Genomic DNA, 19,350 nt, shown 5'->3' on the forward strand with positions numbered 1-19,350 from the left:
CATTACATTAGAAACAATCAAAATTGTCCCCCCCCCCATGTGTTTAATGAATTTGTATAATATACACATTTCACTTTTTTAATTGAAACTAAACTGGAATGAATTTTTCTCTTTAATGATTGAGATGCACGAGTTAGATTTTCTCATTAGATTATGGAACTATGATCATGTTATCCACACATTTTTTTGAAATAATATTGTCATTTTTATTTGTTTCTGAGTTACCTACAATGGATTACTGTTGTTTGATCCCCTTGACAGTACATTTGATGGTTTACCCATCCCACTTGAATTTCAAGATTTTGTGAATTTGTAACATGCAAATAAATAGAAAGCCTTACAAATAAAATTTGTCACATCCACATTGTTTATTTGTCAATATTCTGATCTCACACTGAAAATTATCTTGCATGTTAATGATGAACTGATCATTTGCACTCTTTGTGCAAAAGGTGTTCTCATTGTGTTCGTTAGCATGGTCGCAGTTTTAAGTCGACAAGCACAAATGTTGCAAAGCTTAGAGAGCATTTTCTCCTTCACCATTACCATTTCTTTTTGCACAGTAAGATAGAATTATTGCGTTTATCAGTCAATGTGCTGAGTAAGATACTAATTTCTTCTTAAAAGACAAAAGGAATTGCATTTCAGATATAGATCACATTTTAAAAATGTTGACAGGTTTCAATTAAGTACAACTGCTCCGTTTCAATGAATGATTCAAAATGCTAGTGAAGTCCACAATGTATGTGTTAGTATAAATGTACATAAGTTATCTCATGTTTACTCTAATCCTATTGCAAAGCATTCATTCAGCAGTATAAAGTTGATTGTATCATGAAAGTTGAAGTTGTCTGTGAAGAGGACTGTGCCCTCATCAAAAGATAGCGACTGGAACATTTTGCGGTCGAAGGGTGAAACAATCAGCGCTGATGAAGAACACATCTGCATTATCATCTGCACAATGAGTCATATCTGTGATTGTTTCACGTTGCTACTGTGTGTGCCCTTATCTCAAGATAGCAGCAGCAACAGCTGTGTAATTAGGAACCACCCTAAGGAAATAAAAAGAGAGGGATCGGCAGAGTGTGCTCAGAGCCGTAGGAGGTTGTAACTGCGTACAACTCTGTCCATTCTCCTCACGAGTAAAAGAACCAGTCTCTTGTCTTCCTTCCTTGTTTATTGTTTATTAAATGTTCTAGGTTGTTTGAACCTGACATTAACTTGGTCCTTCGAGCTGGATGCCAAAAGACCTGAGGATTCCAGCGGGTGTGGTGGACTCCAGAAAGACCGTGGCCACGGCAGGCTCCCTAGAGTGAGCCTAAAGGTCCTTTTCCAGGACTGGACCTCAACCCGCCAGTTGAGATCTGACGGTTGACGGCATTCCGACGGCGGGAAGACAATAGTGGTGAGTTAAACTTCCTTAAAGGGGGGAAGTGAATGACTGGAGGTCATTGCGCGTTTATAATTGGAGGTCATTGCGCGTTAGGAAATAAAAATACTAGCAAATGGCAGGTAAATGAGGGACGGCGGAGTCCGATAAATTCCGTAGAAGAAGGATGGCGGAGTCCTGTGTACACTTAAATTCCGTGAAAATCGCAGTTATAAAGCGCTTGTGTGATTGAGAAATGAATGAATGGAGATAAAAATACCACTAGGTATTTATCTCATATAAAACAGTGGGATTGTCAACAGCAGACTGGTGTGGATGCAAAGGCAAGAATCCTCCACCTGAAAAGGTTAAAGTGAGAATTACCACAACAGAAAATTTGAGTTGCTGTCCTAGTGATAAGAAACCAGTTTTTAGAACATCCTAGGTGTTGACAAACTGGACCAAAGTCTCTAAAATGGGGAAAAGAAGTAATAAAATAAAACCCAGGGATACACTGCAGTGTAAAGATTGGAAGTTCATTAAAAAACAGGATCCTGATAAAATTCAATATTTAGACACATGGATAACTGAACACGAATGCAGCCCTATGGCGGGCACAAGTCAGTGCAAACTGTAGGCCGGTCCCAAGCCCGGATAAATGCAGAGGGTTGCGTCAGGAAGGGCATCCGGCTTAAAACCTTGCCAAACAAATATGAGCGTTCATCCAAAGAATTCCATACCGGATCGGTCGTGGCCCGGGTTAACAACGTCCGCCACCGGCGCCGTCAACCTGCAGGGCGCTGTTGGAAATTCAGCTACTGTAGGTCGAAGTCGAAGTCAAAGAAGAAGAAGAAGAAGAGGTGGAAAGCGGGTTCTTCGGCAGAAAGAGAAGAGGAAGACACAGAGCCTAGAACTGAATGTGACAGACCATGACCATTCCTTAATCTATTAATGGTTGACCGCCGTCTCCTTGAAAGCTCAGTGCCAGGGACCTATTGAGTAGGGAATGACACCAGATGTTTATTGGGGACCTCCTTGAACGCCCATTCCTTCTTCCAAGCTGCTTGCATGGTTAAGTCAGCTGGTGTGGGGGGGGGTTCTTCTGGATGCGGCGTCTTGATGGGAGTCGAGCAGTGGGTGGGATGAAAATATATTGATGGATCAGTGGATGGGCGGAGCCTTCAATCTTTTGGAGGACTCTTTGAGTAGATGCTGTTTGCCAGATGTGTGGGGGAGCAATGTTTGATTAGACAGGGAGCCATGGGAGTGGTGTTGAGCGAATTGTCCAAGTTATGAGTCGCATGGTTGTGTTAAACTGTGTGTCCATGTTGTGTGTATGGGATGATCTGTACCAAACAGGGTCACAATATTCTGCTGCAGAGTCCAGGAGGGCCAGTGCTTAGGTGCGTAATGTGGAAGTTGATGCCCCCCATTATGTGTGGGTTGTTTCTGAACTTAGTTTGGCTGCCTTCCCTTTTATATTTTCCTTCAAGGAAAGGGTCCTGTCAAAGGTCACTCTAAGGTAGGTTGGATTAGAGTCATGCTTAAATTTAAGATCACCGAGGAAGATGTTTAATTCTTTGGCAGCCTTGGCATTGTGGAGATAGAATACACTGGAGACAGTTTTTGTTGGGCTTGGTTTTAGGCGCCAAGTTTTGCAGTACTGGTCCAGTTTGGTAAGGTCTTCAGTGAACACCTGATCCAGTTGTTCAAATGCATGTCCTTGGAATTCCAGACAGACATCATCTACATAGATAAATGTACGTGACTGAGTGCTCGGTAGGTCATTGGTGTAGAGACTGAACAGTGTTGGGGCTAGAACTGAGCCTTGTGGGAGCTCATTTGTCTGGGTTCTCCATGTGCTTGTGTTCTGTCTGGGGTCATTGAACCTCCGGTTGGTCAAAATGGTTTTGATGGTTTCTATTACCCAGGCATGGAGCACTTTTGTAAGTTTTCGGAAGAGACCTTGGGGCCAGACCATATCGTAGGCAGCTTCGAGGTCAAGAAAGGCAGTACAGTACTTATCTTTGTAGTCATTTCTCAAAACATTTTCAGTGAAGGTGGTTAAGGCCAGTACTTGTACAAGCCAGTGCAAAGTGTAGGCCAGTCCCATAAATCCAGAGGGTTGTGTCAGGATGGGCATCCAGTTTAAAAGTTTGCCAAACAAATATAAGCGTTCATCCAAAGAATTTCATACCGGCAAGAAGTTTAGGGGCAGGGTTTAAATTATTTTACCATGGTGTAGATGGGAAGAGAAATGGAGTCGGGGTTATTTTAAAAGAAGAGTTGGCTAAGAATGTCTTGGAGGTGAAAAGAGTATCAGATCGAGTGATGAGGCTAAAATTGAAGGCTTTATGTATAATGTGCGGCACGGTGGACGACTGGTTAGCGCATCTGCCTCGCGCATCTGCCTCACAGTTCTGAGGACCGGGGTTCAAATCCGGCCTCGCCTGAGTTTGCATCTTTTCTGTGCCTGTGTGGGTTTTCTCCGGGTGCTCCGGTTTCCTCCCACATCCCAAAAACATGCATGGTAGGTTAATTGAAAACTATAAATTGCCCGTAGATGTGAATCTGAGCGTGAATGGTTCAGGGTGTAACCCGCCTCTCGCCCAAAGTTAGCTGGGATAGGCTCCAGCACGCCCGCGACGCTAGTGAGAATAAGCGCTACGGAAGCTGAATGAATGAATGTATAATGTGATTAGTGGCTATGCCCCACACGTAGGATGTGACCGAGAGGTGAAAGAGAAATTCCGGAAGGAGCTAGCCAAAGTAGTTCTGAGCATCTCAGACAGAGGGAGAGAGTCGTGATTGGTGCAGATGGTAATGGACATGTTAGTGAAGGAAACAGGGGTGATGCAGAAGTGATGGGTAAGTTTGGCATCCAGGAAAGGAACTTGGAGGGACAGACTTTGCAAAAAGGATGGAAATGGCTGTAGTGAACATTTACTTCCAGAAGAGGCAGGAACATAGAGTGACCTACAAGAATGTAGGTAGAAGTACACAGGTGGATTACCTTTTTTGCAGACAGTGTAGCAGACGATGGAGGTTACTGACTGTAAGGTAGTGGCAGGGGAGAGTGTGGCTAGACAGCTGTGGATGGTGGTGTGTAAGATGACTCTGGTGGTGGGGAGGAAGATTAAGAAGACAAAGACAGAGCAGAGAACCATGTGGTGGAAGCTGAGAAAGGAATAGTGTTCTGCGCCTTTTCGAGAAGAGATGAGACGGGCTCTTGGTGGACAGGAGGAGCTTCCAGGAAACTGGACCACTACAGCCAAGGTGATCAGAGAGACAGGCAGAAGAGTCCTTAGTGTATCTTCCGCTTCTCACTCGACTGCGAACCGTTCAAGTGAGAATTGGAGATCACGGCTTGATGAAGCCGTCAAAATCACATCATCTGCAAAAAGCAGCGACGTGATACTAACGTCATCAAACCGAACCCCCTCAACACCCCGACTGCGCCTAGAAATTCTATCAATAACGTTAATGAAAAGAATTGGTGACAAAGGGCAGCCTTGGCAGAGTCCAGCTCTCAGTGAAAACGAATCCAACTTCCTGCCAGCAATGCGGACCAAACTCTGACACCGGTGGTACAGGGACCGAGCAGGGAGTATAGGGAGTTGGAACCCCATACTCCTGGAGCACCCCCCACAGGACTCCCTGAGGGACATGGTCAAACGCCTTCTCCAAGTCCACAAAACCCATGTAGAATGGTTGGGCAAACTCCCATGCACCCTCGAGGACCCTGCAGAGGGTGTAGACCTGGTCCGCTGTTTCACGGCCTGGACGAAAACCACACTGCTCCTCCTGAATCTGAGATTCCACTTCCTGACGGACCCTCCTCTCCAGAACCCTTGGATAGACTAGACCAGGGAGGCTGAGGAGTGTGATTTTTCCTATACTTTGAACACACTCTCCGGTCCCCCTTCTGAAAAAGGGGGAACACCACCCCGGTCTGCCAATCCAGAGGCACAATGCTGCAGAGGTGTGTCAACTTGGACAGCCCCACAACATCCAGAGCCTCTAGGAACTCTGGACGGATTTCATCCACCCCTGGGGCCGTACCACCGAGGAACTTTTTTACCATCTCGGAGACCTCAACCCCAAAGATAGAACAGACATGCAAACACCAAAGGCATGAAAAAGGTGACAAAAAAGAATGCTCCCGCAGAGAATGTTTTTGATTTTAACAAAAATTAAGCAATCTGGAAGACTCTGAAGAGTACAATAATGCAAAGTAGCAAAATTAACAAATTTCCTTCACGCAGAGAAACATTTATTTACCCCGCTCAAGTACATGTTGATGTACAAATTTAGGATTAAAATTAAATTTGCCTCATTTCTTTTTTGTTTTGGCCTCCAACTTGAGCCAGGCCCATCTCCACCTGCACCTGATGCCTCCATCAAGATGTGCCACATGAATAGCATCCTCCTCTTTAAGCGCTCTCATTCTGGAAAATAATTAACTACACTCATTGCCTGTTTCACTTAATTTTTCACTATTACCAACTTCAAAGGCTAATCCCAAATGCATCCTCCAGGAAAGTGTTAAGTACAATATTGTTCTGTTTTTATTGGCCATTGCTAAATTTCAAGTTAGTTCATTCTGTGTTGTGACATAATCCCTAACATCACATACAACAAAACATCTGCAATTTACTGCACGGTGTTTTCTCAAGTTATAAGTTTGGGCAGACAGTGCCAGACAAATACTACAACACATGAAAGCTGTTGTTTTTGTTCGTCTAAATGTAAACATGACGAGTTGCGCACCGTTGCCTTCATGGTAACGACGACCTTTCCAACATGGCCGCCACGCAGGCACGACGATCAGCCGGGCTGGTTTATCTGGTTTTAATACCCAAGACCAACAGTGTGAGATCATGCGACTTTCTTGAGTTGTTTCATTGGTGAGCAAACAGTGCCAATGCGGAGGTCTAAGTCGTAGTCTCGCTCACGAAATAGTTGATAAATAAGCAATAATTGATAAATAAAAGTAGTGACCGACATTTAGATCATTGTAATGGAGTAAAAGTACTGTTACTTCTTAACGGCAGAAGTGTTTTTTCTGGTCTCGTCAACGCCTGTGATTTATCCAAAGCCGGTCCCCAGCGCACAGGCGGAACCTCAGGCCGATGCGGCAGTATATTAGTGTGCCACGGAGTAATATTCACAATTACATCTGTGTGTGGATGGTGGATGTGCGGAATGAATCTAGCTGCCAGGGTTCAAGGAGTACGAAACAGCCTATGACAACAGAGACAGCGACAGCGACCCCCCCCCCCTAGAAAAACTCATCGGATCTGTTCAAAACGTCAAATTTTGCCGAAAGGCGACTGATTTGCATGTATGATAGAAGAATCTACCTCAGAGTCTACAGACTGCTTACTCATGGGAAGGTATGTCGGTAGAATTGAGGAGGTCTTCGACGTATTCGGCCCACCGACTCACAACGTCACGGGTTGAGGTCAGCAGCGCAGAAGTTTGTTATGGCTAGGTTTTGGGCTAGGGTTGGTGCTAAGGCGTTGTTAAGATGGGTTAAGTTTAGGATTTGGGTCGGTCGGTTAGGGTTAGTGGGAAACATGTTAACGCTGCCACACTTAAGTTACATACTTCCTTTTCCCTTCTGGAAGCAGTAGGGCGTGTTCTACCGGGATACAGCAGCCAATCATAGTGTAGCGGCGCGTGTCCTAGAGCCAGTAATATTGGAGCAGGACGTGTCCTGCCTGGAAACTACTGCGTGGGATGAGGCAAATTTGTTGGCCACGAATGTGTACAAGTAGCGGGGGAGACAGCAGTGTGGAAGTTGGCAGGAGAAAAAAAAATCCCACATCTCCAAAACATGCATGGTAGCTTAATTGAAGACTCTTAAATTGCCCGTCGGTGTGAATGTGAGTGCGAATGGTTGTTTGTTTATACAGTATGTGCCCTGCGATTGGCTGGCGACTAGTTCAGGGTGGACCCCACTTCTTGCCCGGAGATAGCAGGGATAGGCTCCGGCACGCCCGTGACAGAACTGTCAGGCAGATGTGCTAACCAGTCGCCCAACGTGCTGCCGTAAGTAATGCATGAAGTGACAAAATTAAAAGGTTAAATAAACAAATAGATGCAGATTTTGAGAGAAAATTGCTTCTCTTTTTAAAGCAAACAAACTTTATTAAAGAAAAAAAAATTGGGATTACTCAGTTACGTGACTGAGACCAAGCATGACAACCCCAGTAAAAAAAGAGACACAAGTCATTTAAAAATATCAACATTAAAAGATTGCAGAAGACAAAGTTACAAAGGAGAGTGAAGCGAAACGTCTCTTCTAATCTGATGACAAGCCTAAAGGTACAGTATGTAACACTTAATGCAGCTCGAAAAGCGAAAAATTAACGTGTTGTTGTTTGGCTCACACTGCAGGTTAGTTAATATTTGCGAGATAAAATTCCTCTATATAATTGTTGAAAGTCATGGCAATCCTAAGAGACCATGACTCACAAGGACCATAGAAAATGGGAAGGCCAAAATCAATGCAATAGAAAAAAGTGATGTCTTTTTCATTGGGCCCTGGCTGAATCGCTGGTAATTGAAAAAATAAATGCTTCTATCAAGTGAATTCCATGGACAATTTTAGTGGTAATCTATAGTTTGACCCAACTGGATTATTCTACATGGACTCTACCGAACCTGATTACAACGCAAGGCACCATTTGATGTCTGTAAGAAACTATGCAGGCTTTGACCGTAATCTAATGTGAACCCAACAGCACTAAGCGCCAATGCGCTGAAGAGGTTCTACTGTATGCACAAGAGATTGTGATTTAACAAAGATGATAAGACGTATGGCATGTTGACATTGTTGTCATTCTCATTGAGAGGTAATACTCAGCATACGTGGTACATGGTTAACTAGACTTACAGTGTGATCTTATACTTTATATTTGCACCGACCAAATTCTTCACCCACTGTGTTATTATTCGCCAAAATACACTCACTAAAGTCACATAAAAAAAAAAACTCTGAATTCCTCCACATCTTTCTACATTCCACAAAGGTGTAAGCAATTATCATGAGAATGTATCATTTATGACGCCCCAAATATTAAAAAGTTATTGTAGCTTCAGCACACTACGCCCTACTCCTTAACTAAACATATCAACATATTCACATCAGGACAGATTTATTTGGTATCGCAAAATAGCCCCCTGGCTACTTATCATACAAGCGAAAGGTTTGTTCCAATTTAGAATCTTTGCTCTTACCAAAGAATGTGATTCAAATATTGTGACACTCAAACGTAAGCATTTTGGGAAAAAAATATGTTTACAACAGATTTTCAAATTGAGACTGCCATTACATCAATAATAACGTTCATGTGTGTCCTAAAAGGAGAGTTACGAGCAGTCGGGTGGCAAGAGTGTATTTAGATCTGATTAGAGCACACTGTAATGGTTTAACCCACATTACAATATAAATATGGAAATGGTCCTCTGTTTCCTTTCATTTGGGGAAACAATTTATATGCACTGAAATGTGTAAAATTATGTCACACGTGCACACACCTTTGTATCAATTTCTCATTTAGTGCCAAAACAAACAAACAAACGAACAAACAAACACACACACAAACAAGCAGATGATAAATTGTTCAAAGACCAGATATCACAAATCAAATCTGTTAACCTGAATTGATTATGTTATTGTTCATGTTTCACAAATACAATTCAGAAATGTTTCTTCTTGTGTTATTAGTAGCTCACCGACGTGTAACACACCTATTGTAATAAAAACCTGAAAAGCAAGACGATGTAACATTTAAGTCACCATTGGAATGGTCTAGTTTACGAGTGAAAAAGTTGGTTACTCTAAATGGAAGCAATGGTGTAGCGAATTTATTTTCTCATCTCTATTTGTGACATCCTCATAGGCCACTCAGAAGAACATAAATAGAAAATAACTAGGTAAAAAAACAATATTGTATTCTCTAGTACTCAAAAGGGCTTATTTGTTGCCACGGGGGCCTTTGTATAGACCCCACATCCTCTTTTTATCTGGCTCAAACCACATGGGGCCACATTTATCATAATAAACCAGGATCTCCGATATGGCTGTTAGAGAATATATGGCAATGTCAGGTAACACTAACCTGGCGGAGTTTAACATTTAGGAGAGCTGCATTGGTGCACAGTAGCTGTGAGTGTGTGGAAGTCTCGGACATATTCCAAAGTCGTTACATAGCCAAACTCAAGCGAGCATGTATCATTAAGTTGCTATATTAAAATTGTAAACAGATACCATTTTCCATCATGCATCAACGAAGCTTAAAAATGTCCTCTCTTTATTTCCCTTATCAAAGTTGTAAAACATGCTACAAGGACTACTGTTCCTCTATCTTTACATCATATACCTGTAGTTATTCATTTAAAAATGATTTATATTGTATTAAACAACTATTTAAGCCCCTACAAAACAGTAGAAATCACACTATTTTAATTTTATTCAATTTTCTTTGTATTTGTTAGTTGTTAAAGAAGACACTTGTTGAGGTGAGCGACAGGTAAGGTAAATGAATAACTGAACAGACCAGTAACATTTTGGGATAGGAACATGACATAGTGACGTGGATCATTGTTATTGTAGAAGCCAGTTAGCAGCTGCAGGCATTACTCTTATTTCCTCCACCAAGCATAAAATTATCATAATTCGTTAGATAAAAGATGACTCGACCATTCCCACCACTTTGTCGAGCTGTGGTGCGCGAGCCAAATTACGCTGTAATCCAGTAAATGTTTGTGCAGATCCGGATTAAGGTGCACTTTCACTTCATGCTGTTTGAGTCACTACGATGTAAATGGATAAATCCGCGATAAATTCAAAATGGCGACATCCTTCCATTCGTAAACCCCAACGCCATACGTGAATGAGGAAATTGCTCGCTAACTAACAAACTACTTGTAACTACTGTCTTTAATCATTGTTGGAGTGCAATAGGGGATGTGTTGTCCACAGGGCGAGCAGCAGAAATGCCAGATGGTATCAGACACTCCAATGGCAATTACGTGTATTCGTGTCCAGGGTGGAGGTGAGATTACTCTTCTTATTTTGTAATTGCCCCAACTCTCAGTCACATCAGTCTTTCTTTCTTTTGTATTTTTGTATATTCCCTAACAGCGGGATTATCTTCTGTTGTGCCCACGTAAAATTATTATCCTTCACAAGATGCTCCTTTTCCATAAAAACATAATCCGTTCATCTTCGTTGTCCGTGATCCTTGAATGGCAGTATTTTTGACCAATGCAGGTGGTCAATCTAAGACTCCTCCTCCCCTGTGGAGACAGCCAATCGCATGGCCACAGGCAGGTGATCCGTGAGGCCAGCCAACTGCGTTACAAAGTTGAACTCCTCTAGTTCCTGTAGAGGAAGGAAGAAGGTCATTATTCTGAATTATTCAAAAACCCTGAGTATCATATAATTTGGTTCAGATAGAGCATCTTTTCCATGTAAACCTATCTCCTGCTTCCTCCTCTCGAACACCAACTGCCCTCATGTCCTCCCTCACGACATCCATCAACATTCTCTTTGGTCTTCTTCTTGCTCTCTTGCCTGGCACCTCCATCCTCATCATCCTTCTACCAATATACTCACTCTCTCTCCTCTGGACGTGTCCAAACCATCGAAGTCTGCTCTCTCTAACTTTGTTTCCAAACCTAACCTTGACTGTCCCTCTGATGAGCTCATTTCTAATCCTATCCAACCTGGTCACTCCTAGAGAGAACCTCAACATCTTCATTTCCGCCACCTCCAGTTCTGCTTCCTGTTGTCTCTTCAGTGCCACTGTCTGTAAGCCGTACCTTCTGGCTGGCCTTACCACTGTCTTATAAAATTTGCCCTTCATCCTACCAGAGACTCTTTCGAGAGTACAGATACTGTAAATTATTGCTACTTTTGGTGTCGGTGAACCTGGCACCCAGGGTTACAATGTTAGTGCAATTAATGATGCTCTGATCTCTTGCAGAATTTCCTGAACCACATGTGGGATTGTGTCCAATACAGAATATCTGTCGCTGAGAATGCCAAAGACACCATACGTTTTACTAGCCGAGAGTTGGAACCATGTGAGTAGAGGCTTTGTGACAGGTGTCCCATGTTGACATATGCAATGATACTTCCCATCTCCTTTCAACATTTTTTTCAACACTGATTTTTCCCCTCCTTAACAGCTCTTGCTCGGTATATTATTATAGTATGGTCATAATTGTTGTTTCCGAAACTGAACTTAATGGTTAAAAGGTAATAATGCTCTGTTTTGATTGCCACTGTCAGAGAGGTAATAATTTTACAATCATTATTTGGTTCAAGTGGTCATAATGATGTGGCTGGCCGCCAGTAGTCCTTGTGCAGTACATGGAGAAAAAACATTAAATGGAGGCTGAGGTTTCTTTTTAAGGTCAAGTAAAAACCAATGCATCACTGACTTGAATGGATGTTACAGTACCACGTTCTGACACAAGGTGGCATTAAGCGGCAATATGCTGTACAAATCACGTTTTAGGTTTTCAAATCCCCTTAACAAACATATTTAACATGCAAGACGATTATTTTATGATATATTATTTATTTACGAGATTTTATTATTCATCCTATTAGCTTTATGACATATTTAAATATTTAGTTCCCATTTCTGATCCGACAGCAGGTTTAGATTAACACATTAACTCTTGGTACTTTTTTGACACAATCAATTGAAGCAATTATTCCGACTTGGGTAGGAAGTGTATTGTTGTTTGATACAAAACAATAACTGAAGACTTAACAAAACAAAGCATCTAATGTGCGTATATTTAGTATATTTTTTCAATTTCACTGCAATTGATGCGTTTGATTTGAAAACCTAATTCAAAATTCAAGACACATCTCGGGTACTCCACTATTCCAGTATATTGAAAGTAATCGGAAATTAATATTCAATGATGGGTTTGTGCTAAATGGGACTATTGTCATTCCACATCAGTAGAAATGTAATTTAAATTTGATGTTGGCTCACAGCGCAAATTACCGTGGAAAACCAAAGACAAACATAGACAAAAGATAGACTTTTTAAATGGTTGTAACAATAACTTACAGTTTAGAAACACCACATTAGGTAAACCCCTTTATTAAACCTTGGCACAATGTTTAGAACCTGTTTTGCTTTGTTTTTAAACTGTGAAGGGGGCATACCACTTGATCTGTAATAGAGACTTTTTTGCTACAGGTGTGGGATTTGTGAAAATGATTGTACATACTAATTCCATTTGAATATTGTTCCTAAATCGTACCAATTTCCAGTCCTGCTGCAGGACCTCGTCACTGTACAGGATGTAGTCAATCCGACGTCCATTGCCTTTCAGTGGAATGTTCCTTCCTTTCTGGCTGCTGGAGGGACACTGGCTTTTGCTTGGAGGAAACACCAGGTACTCCTTTCTGCCCTCCTCGTTCTCCATCACTCTAAAGTGACATATGATATGAGAGACGTGTCAAACTGTGATGCCCATCCCAACACAAGAAATGTTGGGAATGAAAGTGCAACAGTTCGAGCAAAATAGAGCTTCTGACATGTGGGAGGTCAGTATTATCTAGCATAATAACAAATGTAACAGTAGGGTTGTTTTTTAATTTACAAATACTTCAGTTAATGCTTAATTATACTACCTGAAATCTATTGCTCATGGTCATCACTTTGAAAAAAAAACAATCAAATTGACAGTTGAACAAAAACATGACACATTTTTGAACTTACTTTTGTAAACTTTCCGGTGAACTGACCTCATCATCATAAAGTCCACTGGGATCCAGCAGGGTACCTTTTCAATGGTCGTGAAGAAACAAATTATGATGCATAAGCATGAGAGGCGGAGAACACACTGTCACACACAATTCAAATACAATTTATTGCCAAGTAGTCTTTATTTTAATATCTCACTTAATCTTCCTTTTAATTAACCATGTGTAAAAGAAAAAAAGCTGTTCCTCCATGAAGTTGTCCTCAATCCCATAAGGGCACCCAAAAGACAACACATTTCAAGGAATATAATTTGAATCAGTGACACATTACTACAGAATTTCTGATAAACAGTATAAAATGAAAACCTATGCCAAACTAGCTTAACACATCAGCTTGTTTACACTTGGAGTGCGGTTAACAATAAAACATTGAATTAAGTTTTTATGTTGGCAAAATCAGTGTCACGAGACCTTATTGTCACAATACAAATACAAGCCTTGATGGCACTTAGATCACAAACATGTAGAATACAACAGGAAATGAATGAAAGAAGCCAAAGTACCAAGCAAATAAATGAATGCACTGGTCGCGGTCATTCGCCTTTCTATTTTTGCCTTAACATAGGAAATAATAATGGATATTCATGTTGTTAACATAGGCAGCACGGTTGAATTACGGCTAGCTTTTTCGCCTCGAATCTCCTTTGAAAAAGTTCTGTGTGGGGTTTTTCAAGTTCTCCCTGTGGTGCCTGCTCTCCAGCTACTCTGGTTTCCTCCCACATCCGCAAAACATGTTTCTTAAAATAACCGAAGATTCTTACTTCCCCGTAGGTACGAATACAAGTGTGAATGTTGTTTGTCTATACGTGTCAAGTGATTGGCTGCCGACGGTGTACTGTACCCCTCTTAACCCAAAGTGAACTGGGATAGGCTCTAGCACACCTGCGACCATAATGGTGACAAAATTGATGGATAAATTGTAAACAAAAAAAACCCCCAAAACATGAATCAATTTAATTGCTAATTTTATCTATAGCAGATCATACTTACACTTCAAGGTTTGGCCAAATTATTAAATACTGCTTTATTCTGATACTGCATATTAAGTACAAAGTAGGACAATGGGCGAGCTGGCTGGCTGACTGGTTGGCTGGCTGCCTGCCGTTTTGGCTATTGTGTTCATTTATTCTTTTTTTTGGGTAAGCTTGATGAGATAGGATAATCCTCCTCTCAATCTTTCATTGATTCATTCTTTATTCCTTGATTCCCTATTTTATAACAACTTCCAAGAGACAACAAGCCGATCTGTTGTGCTGGTCCATCACACAAAATCCCATCTACATAAATAAGGCCTCAGTGAACTAACACACACTGTCCCTGAAATACCGCTGGCCTATATAACACTTCCTATCCAGACCAAACCTTCTGGTTGCTACGCCATTAATGCCCATGCATCATCACTGTACTAAATGGATTTCATTTTAAAAGGTGGAACCATGGCGTTTTAACTGGAGAGCCAGATTGCAGTATATTTGGCTTAGCTTCTATTGTTTGTGTCATAGATGTATCCTGTCGCTGTAAGTTACCAGCCTGTAGAAGTGTGAGTGACAAGAGCTGTAGTGTGTGTCAGTGTGAGTGTTGTTGTGTCTGTGTGAGAGCATTATTACCCAGAGCCCATGGTTTGTCCTCTCCTGGTCCCTGGCGGCACGGGTCCTTGTAAAAAGAAAAAAGTGCATGCTGTTGTTCCAACTTGTCCTCTGGGGGAAAAAATACAAAAACACATTTACGTGGGACCAAAGTGGGAGTTCAAAATGTTCAAAATGAACTACAGTACATCCTCAAAAAGGCCCAAAAAGGATTATACTTTGTGTGGCTACGGCCCGCTATGGCAGGAGCTGTTGCGACAGTCATGGAATCCGTTCTATGTTCAGGCCAGTCAAGTTTATCCATACCAAATCCTCTCATCCATGTCTTTATGGACCTTGCTTTGTGCATTGGTGCACAGACATATTGGAACAGGAAGGGGTAATCCCAAAATCTCTTGGTATGCTGAAGCATTCAGAGTTCCTTTCACTGGAGCTCAGGGGCTAATATTTTGGACATTTCCAACTTTGTGGTAACAGTTTGGAGATGGGCCCTCTTGTTCCAACATGGCTGTGCATCAGTGTACAAATTGAGGTGCATAAAGACACAGATGAGAGAGTTAGATGTAGATGAACTTGAATGGCCTGCACAATCCTGACCTCAACCCTATTGAACACTTTTGGATGAATTAGAGCAAACACTGATTTTGCCAACATAAAAACTTAAGAGCCAGGCCTTTTTGTTCAACATCAATGTGTAACCTCACAATGTGCTTGTGGGAAAATGATTATAAATTCCCATAAACACATCCCGATATAAAGATGTTTATTGAAAATCAGCTCCAAAGTTAACAATTCCACGGGATCATTAGCTGGCAATTATCTTATCCATCCTATGTGGAATAATGATGGGCACACCCGTGACCCTAGTGACGATAAGCGGAACGGAAGATGGATGGATGTTATTGCGCACATTATGCAACGTGTGGACTGGCTGACATTTATAGATTCTTGGGGCCTGCAGGTGGTGTTAATCGGCGACATCACTCTTACCATTTGAGTACGAGTACCAGATTGCCACCAAAAACAGTAATTTAACAACTAAAAACAACACATAAAATGACTAAACATGATACCACTTTAACTAGTACACCCTGCCTGTACAAAATAACACATTAAATATGCATTTTGATGCAGTCAAAAAGTAATTTTAAGTATAGCAATGGATTCTGGAAAAGAGCGCATGGAAGTTTTCCTGGTGTTGCACTAAAATCTGCCCTGTCAGAAACTGCGACCAGAAGTTTCCCTTGGCCTCTTATGGGCCAGTTTGGTGCGATGCATGCATGGAGCTACATGTTTCGGTAAGTAAAAAAAAAAGATAGAACTTCAATAAACTTGTTTTTTCAGAGATTAGGAAGAATATATCCATCCATTTTTCGTACCACTTATCCTCACTAGCGTGCTGGAGCCTATCCCAGGAGGAAACTGGAGTACGTGAAGAAAACCCACACAGGCACAGGAAGAACATGCAAACTCCACACAGGCGAGGCCGGATTTGAACCTGGGTCCTCAGAACTGTGAGGCGGATGTGCTAGCCAGTCATCAACCATGCCGCCCGGAAGAATATATGACTGAAACTATTGTTACCGGTATATTACCAGTCCATATGTGTTACTATGGTGTCTGTGTGTGAATATTCGTTTCTGAAGGTAAATCCCACCGTAATCTAATGCTAATTTTAGATAGCCCATCAACAGGGTCTCCCATTGACTGTTAGCATTAAGATGGCGATCTCGAAAACGATGTGTGTCCTAATACACGGTACAATGTGTGTAATTCTTTTTGTGCATTTAGTTTTCCAGTAAACTCCAAATGCGGTATCATTAAACAGCTTAAAGCACGCTCAGGGACGGTAGAAGAACATACGTCACACGCTTGCTACACAGGGTGTGTTAATAGTGCATTTTTAACACAGGAACCCGCACACAACCTGTGCGGCGGCACATTAATCATTTTTCTTTGATTATAATCTGGCTGGAGTGTGTCAGCTCTTGGATGACAAAGGCATCGATGCTATTTATTGACTGTCCGGACCGTTCTCCAAATCTGAATTCAATGGGGGCGATCCAGAGGAGACAATTTGCCATCTCATCAGGAGCATGCCCATATGTTGTAGGGAATGCATGCAGGCACTTCATAACAGTCCACACTACTCAGATACATTATGTGTTGTCTTGAGAAAATTCATAGAACTTCGTCAACCATAAACTACCTGGCTTTTATAGTGCTAAAATGCTTGGATATTAAAATGAAGACACAGATCCTTCTACAGAATGGTTTTATTTAGCCTTAGGTATGCATACCTGAAGAGCAGTTGTCAAAGTTGAGGTCACCCAGAAGGACGTCAAAGGCCACAAGGTCTTCAATAACTTTTTCCCCTTCAGGATGATGTGATGAAGCTTGGCGGAACTCTGCCCCCCACTGGAGCAACAAGTCCAGCTGTTCACATCGCACAGAGGCATCACCTGGCAGAAAATACAGGGAAATGTCTGATTTTGTCATCAGTGTTAAAGTGAAACCAAACAGGAGGGGGGAAGAAATGTCAACACAGAGAAGAGTCTTCTAACAAGCCGGACAATGAATGGATGAATAAAAAAAAAATGGAAAAGTTTGTGAAATCAGGCTTCAAAATGGTCAAGAATTGAGACATTCTTTCAGCTTGCAGACGCTGTGGCCGTGTCGCTGAGAGCTCTGAAAATCCCGCCTCTCCTGTTAATCAAATACACTTACCACCTTCCTTCTCTCAAGGCTCCTTTCCAGTGACCGAGATATCACACGCTGTCACGGGCTGCAGAGAAGCAGCCTCTGAGCCGGCATAACGACCATAAGCCCCGCCGCCAGGACCATTGTCCCTCCTTTGAAATTCAGGGGGCATTGTGCGTCTGTGGCCGCAGAAAGGTCCATAAGCTGTCAAAGCTGCACGACGCTATCCAGTCCTCGTGGGGCGGGAAGGTGGAGAAAAGGAGGCTGTGAGGGTAACAGCACTAATGCTGTTGCCCTGGACCTCCAGCAGCATCTCTAAACGCTGATAATGGGCTGCGGGGTGGCGGATCGTGCGTGGGTGCCCGACGGCAAGATACGTTGCCGAAATAACACAAAACACATTGCACACTATACTGGTAGAACTGGGTGAAGTTCTTTACAAGGAAGTGCAATTCCACCCAATGGCCACTGCATGGAATAAGGGCTCTTGGTGTTTATATAGCGGTATATACGCCCCAGCCCCGTGACATTGATTTTTGCCCCGCCCACAAAACCAGGAAAACAACAATTCAGTATTGTTCTGTCTTTGCACATGTTCTCAGCACTTATCTTCAAACATATTTAATGTATTGAGAAACAAAACAAAAAAATGACTTTGCTTGCATTGTAACTAACTGATGTAATTTGAAAACCATGTAAAAAAGCTGACATAAAGACAACCTTCCTATTATCTCGGTGAAATGATATTCTTCAGTAGAAACAGTAGCATTAAATTGTAATCAAGAGACAGCATATTTGTATGTGTCTCTAGCCCAGTCAGGGATAAGCTGCAGCTCACATTGAGAACAAGCAGCATAGAAAATGAATGGATGGATGGCTATTTGTGTCAAATCATATTTGACATACAGAATCTATTGCACATCGCTGGTCTAATAATACAAAATGTGAATATGCATTGTATGAATTGCTATAGTTTCTGTTTTCAATCGAAAGTGTTTTTTGTTCCCTAGCCTAGTACATCGTTGGGTTCCTAAGAGTCTTGCGAGTTTAACTTTTCAAATTTCACAAAAGTTGTGCTAGGTACCACAGTCGTTAGGGAATGGCAGTTATTGGGTAGAGCTAAATGCACATCAGACTATTACTTGATGGGTAAAGAACTGTCACTTCAGAATGACAAAGGGAGAACCATCGCTTATTCTTTCTGGAGAGAAAACAAAATCTATATCAGGTTTTGTAATGTAAACCACCGGAACTCTATCAGTTCCTAAATGTGTGGGTTTACTCTTTGTTATTACAGTAAGTTACTAATTTTAGTGAGACTTTTGCTGTGTACTATTTTACTGGGGCAATGTGTATCTGTTCCTCCTGCAAAGCAGACAAAATTAAGGTGCAGAGGGATGAGAGGAGCTGAACAAGGGGGCGGTAGGTGTGAAAAAGTAGAATAGTGTGATAAAGAGGCGTCAAGATATTTGTTAGGGTGTAGATTGCTTTTGATTTTTTCACTCTCAGGTCCAGTTTGAAGCACTTCATGCACACTGTTTTATCCACAGTATGTAAGGGCCTGTGTTTTTATGTAATTTGTATTTGTCGTATCATAAATCTTAATATGACTGTAACAACGGCGAAGAAGCAAAATAATGCTGTTTTCTGCATTGTGCCAGATTTCCAATATACGTAACTGTATCTATGGGTCACTCTGGCTTTGGTACAAACACTGAAGGCGGGGTATTGGCGGCACAAAACCCCCCTCTTGCATGTCTATGCCATTTACTGTAATTTCTCGTGTATAATGCGCATTTCTTCCCCCCCCAAAATTTAAAAAGTCGATGGTGCGCTTTATACATACGTATAGGGGAAAATGAAAAACAAACGTTCCCATTTTATAAATG

At 41.7% G+C, this 19,350-nt stretch overlaps 1 protein-coding gene and 1 long non-coding RNA gene across 3 annotated transcripts in view; one reads left to right on the forward strand and one right to left on the reverse strand.

Annotated features, from left to right (window-relative positions):
* Window positions 1-7,479: 7,479 nt before the first annotated feature.
* smpd3 (sphingomyelin phosphodiesterase 3) overlaps window positions 7,480-19,350 on the reverse strand; it is an 88,590-nt gene continuing 76,719 nt past the window's right edge. Inside the window, exons 6-10 of one of the 2 annotated variants that reach the window (XM_061772958.1) lie at window positions 17,062-17,223; window positions 14,783-14,872; window positions 13,132-13,195; window positions 12,671-12,839; window positions 7,480-10,763 (exon numbers count right to left, since the gene is read on the reverse strand). In XM_061772958.1, coding sequence (XP_061628942.1) covers window positions 10,662-10,763; window positions 12,671-12,839; window positions 13,132-13,195; window positions 14,783-14,872; window positions 17,062-17,223 — 587 coding nt within the window. In that variant the 3' untranslated portion in view covers window positions 7,480-10,661. Of the gene's footprint in view, window positions 10,764-12,670; window positions 12,840-13,131; window positions 13,196-14,782; window positions 14,873-17,061; window positions 17,224-19,350 lie in introns of those variants that run through there. The other variant, XM_061772959.1, reaches the window with a different exon arrangement.
* Window positions 10,655-17,467, forward strand: LOC133477796 (uncharacterized). Its single transcript, XR_009788474.1, has 4 exons — window positions 10,655-10,782; window positions 11,368-11,467; window positions 12,681-12,805; window positions 17,143-17,467. It is a non-coding gene; the product is annotated as an uncharacterized LOC133477796 (long non-coding RNA).

This window comes from Phyllopteryx taeniolatus, chromosome 5 (assembly GCF_024500385.1).
Source record: "Phyllopteryx taeniolatus isolate TA_2022b chromosome 5, UOR_Ptae_1.2, whole genome shotgun sequence".
Classification (NCBI taxonomy): domain Eukaryota; kingdom Metazoa; phylum Chordata; class Actinopteri; order Syngnathiformes; family Syngnathidae; genus Phyllopteryx; species Phyllopteryx taeniolatus.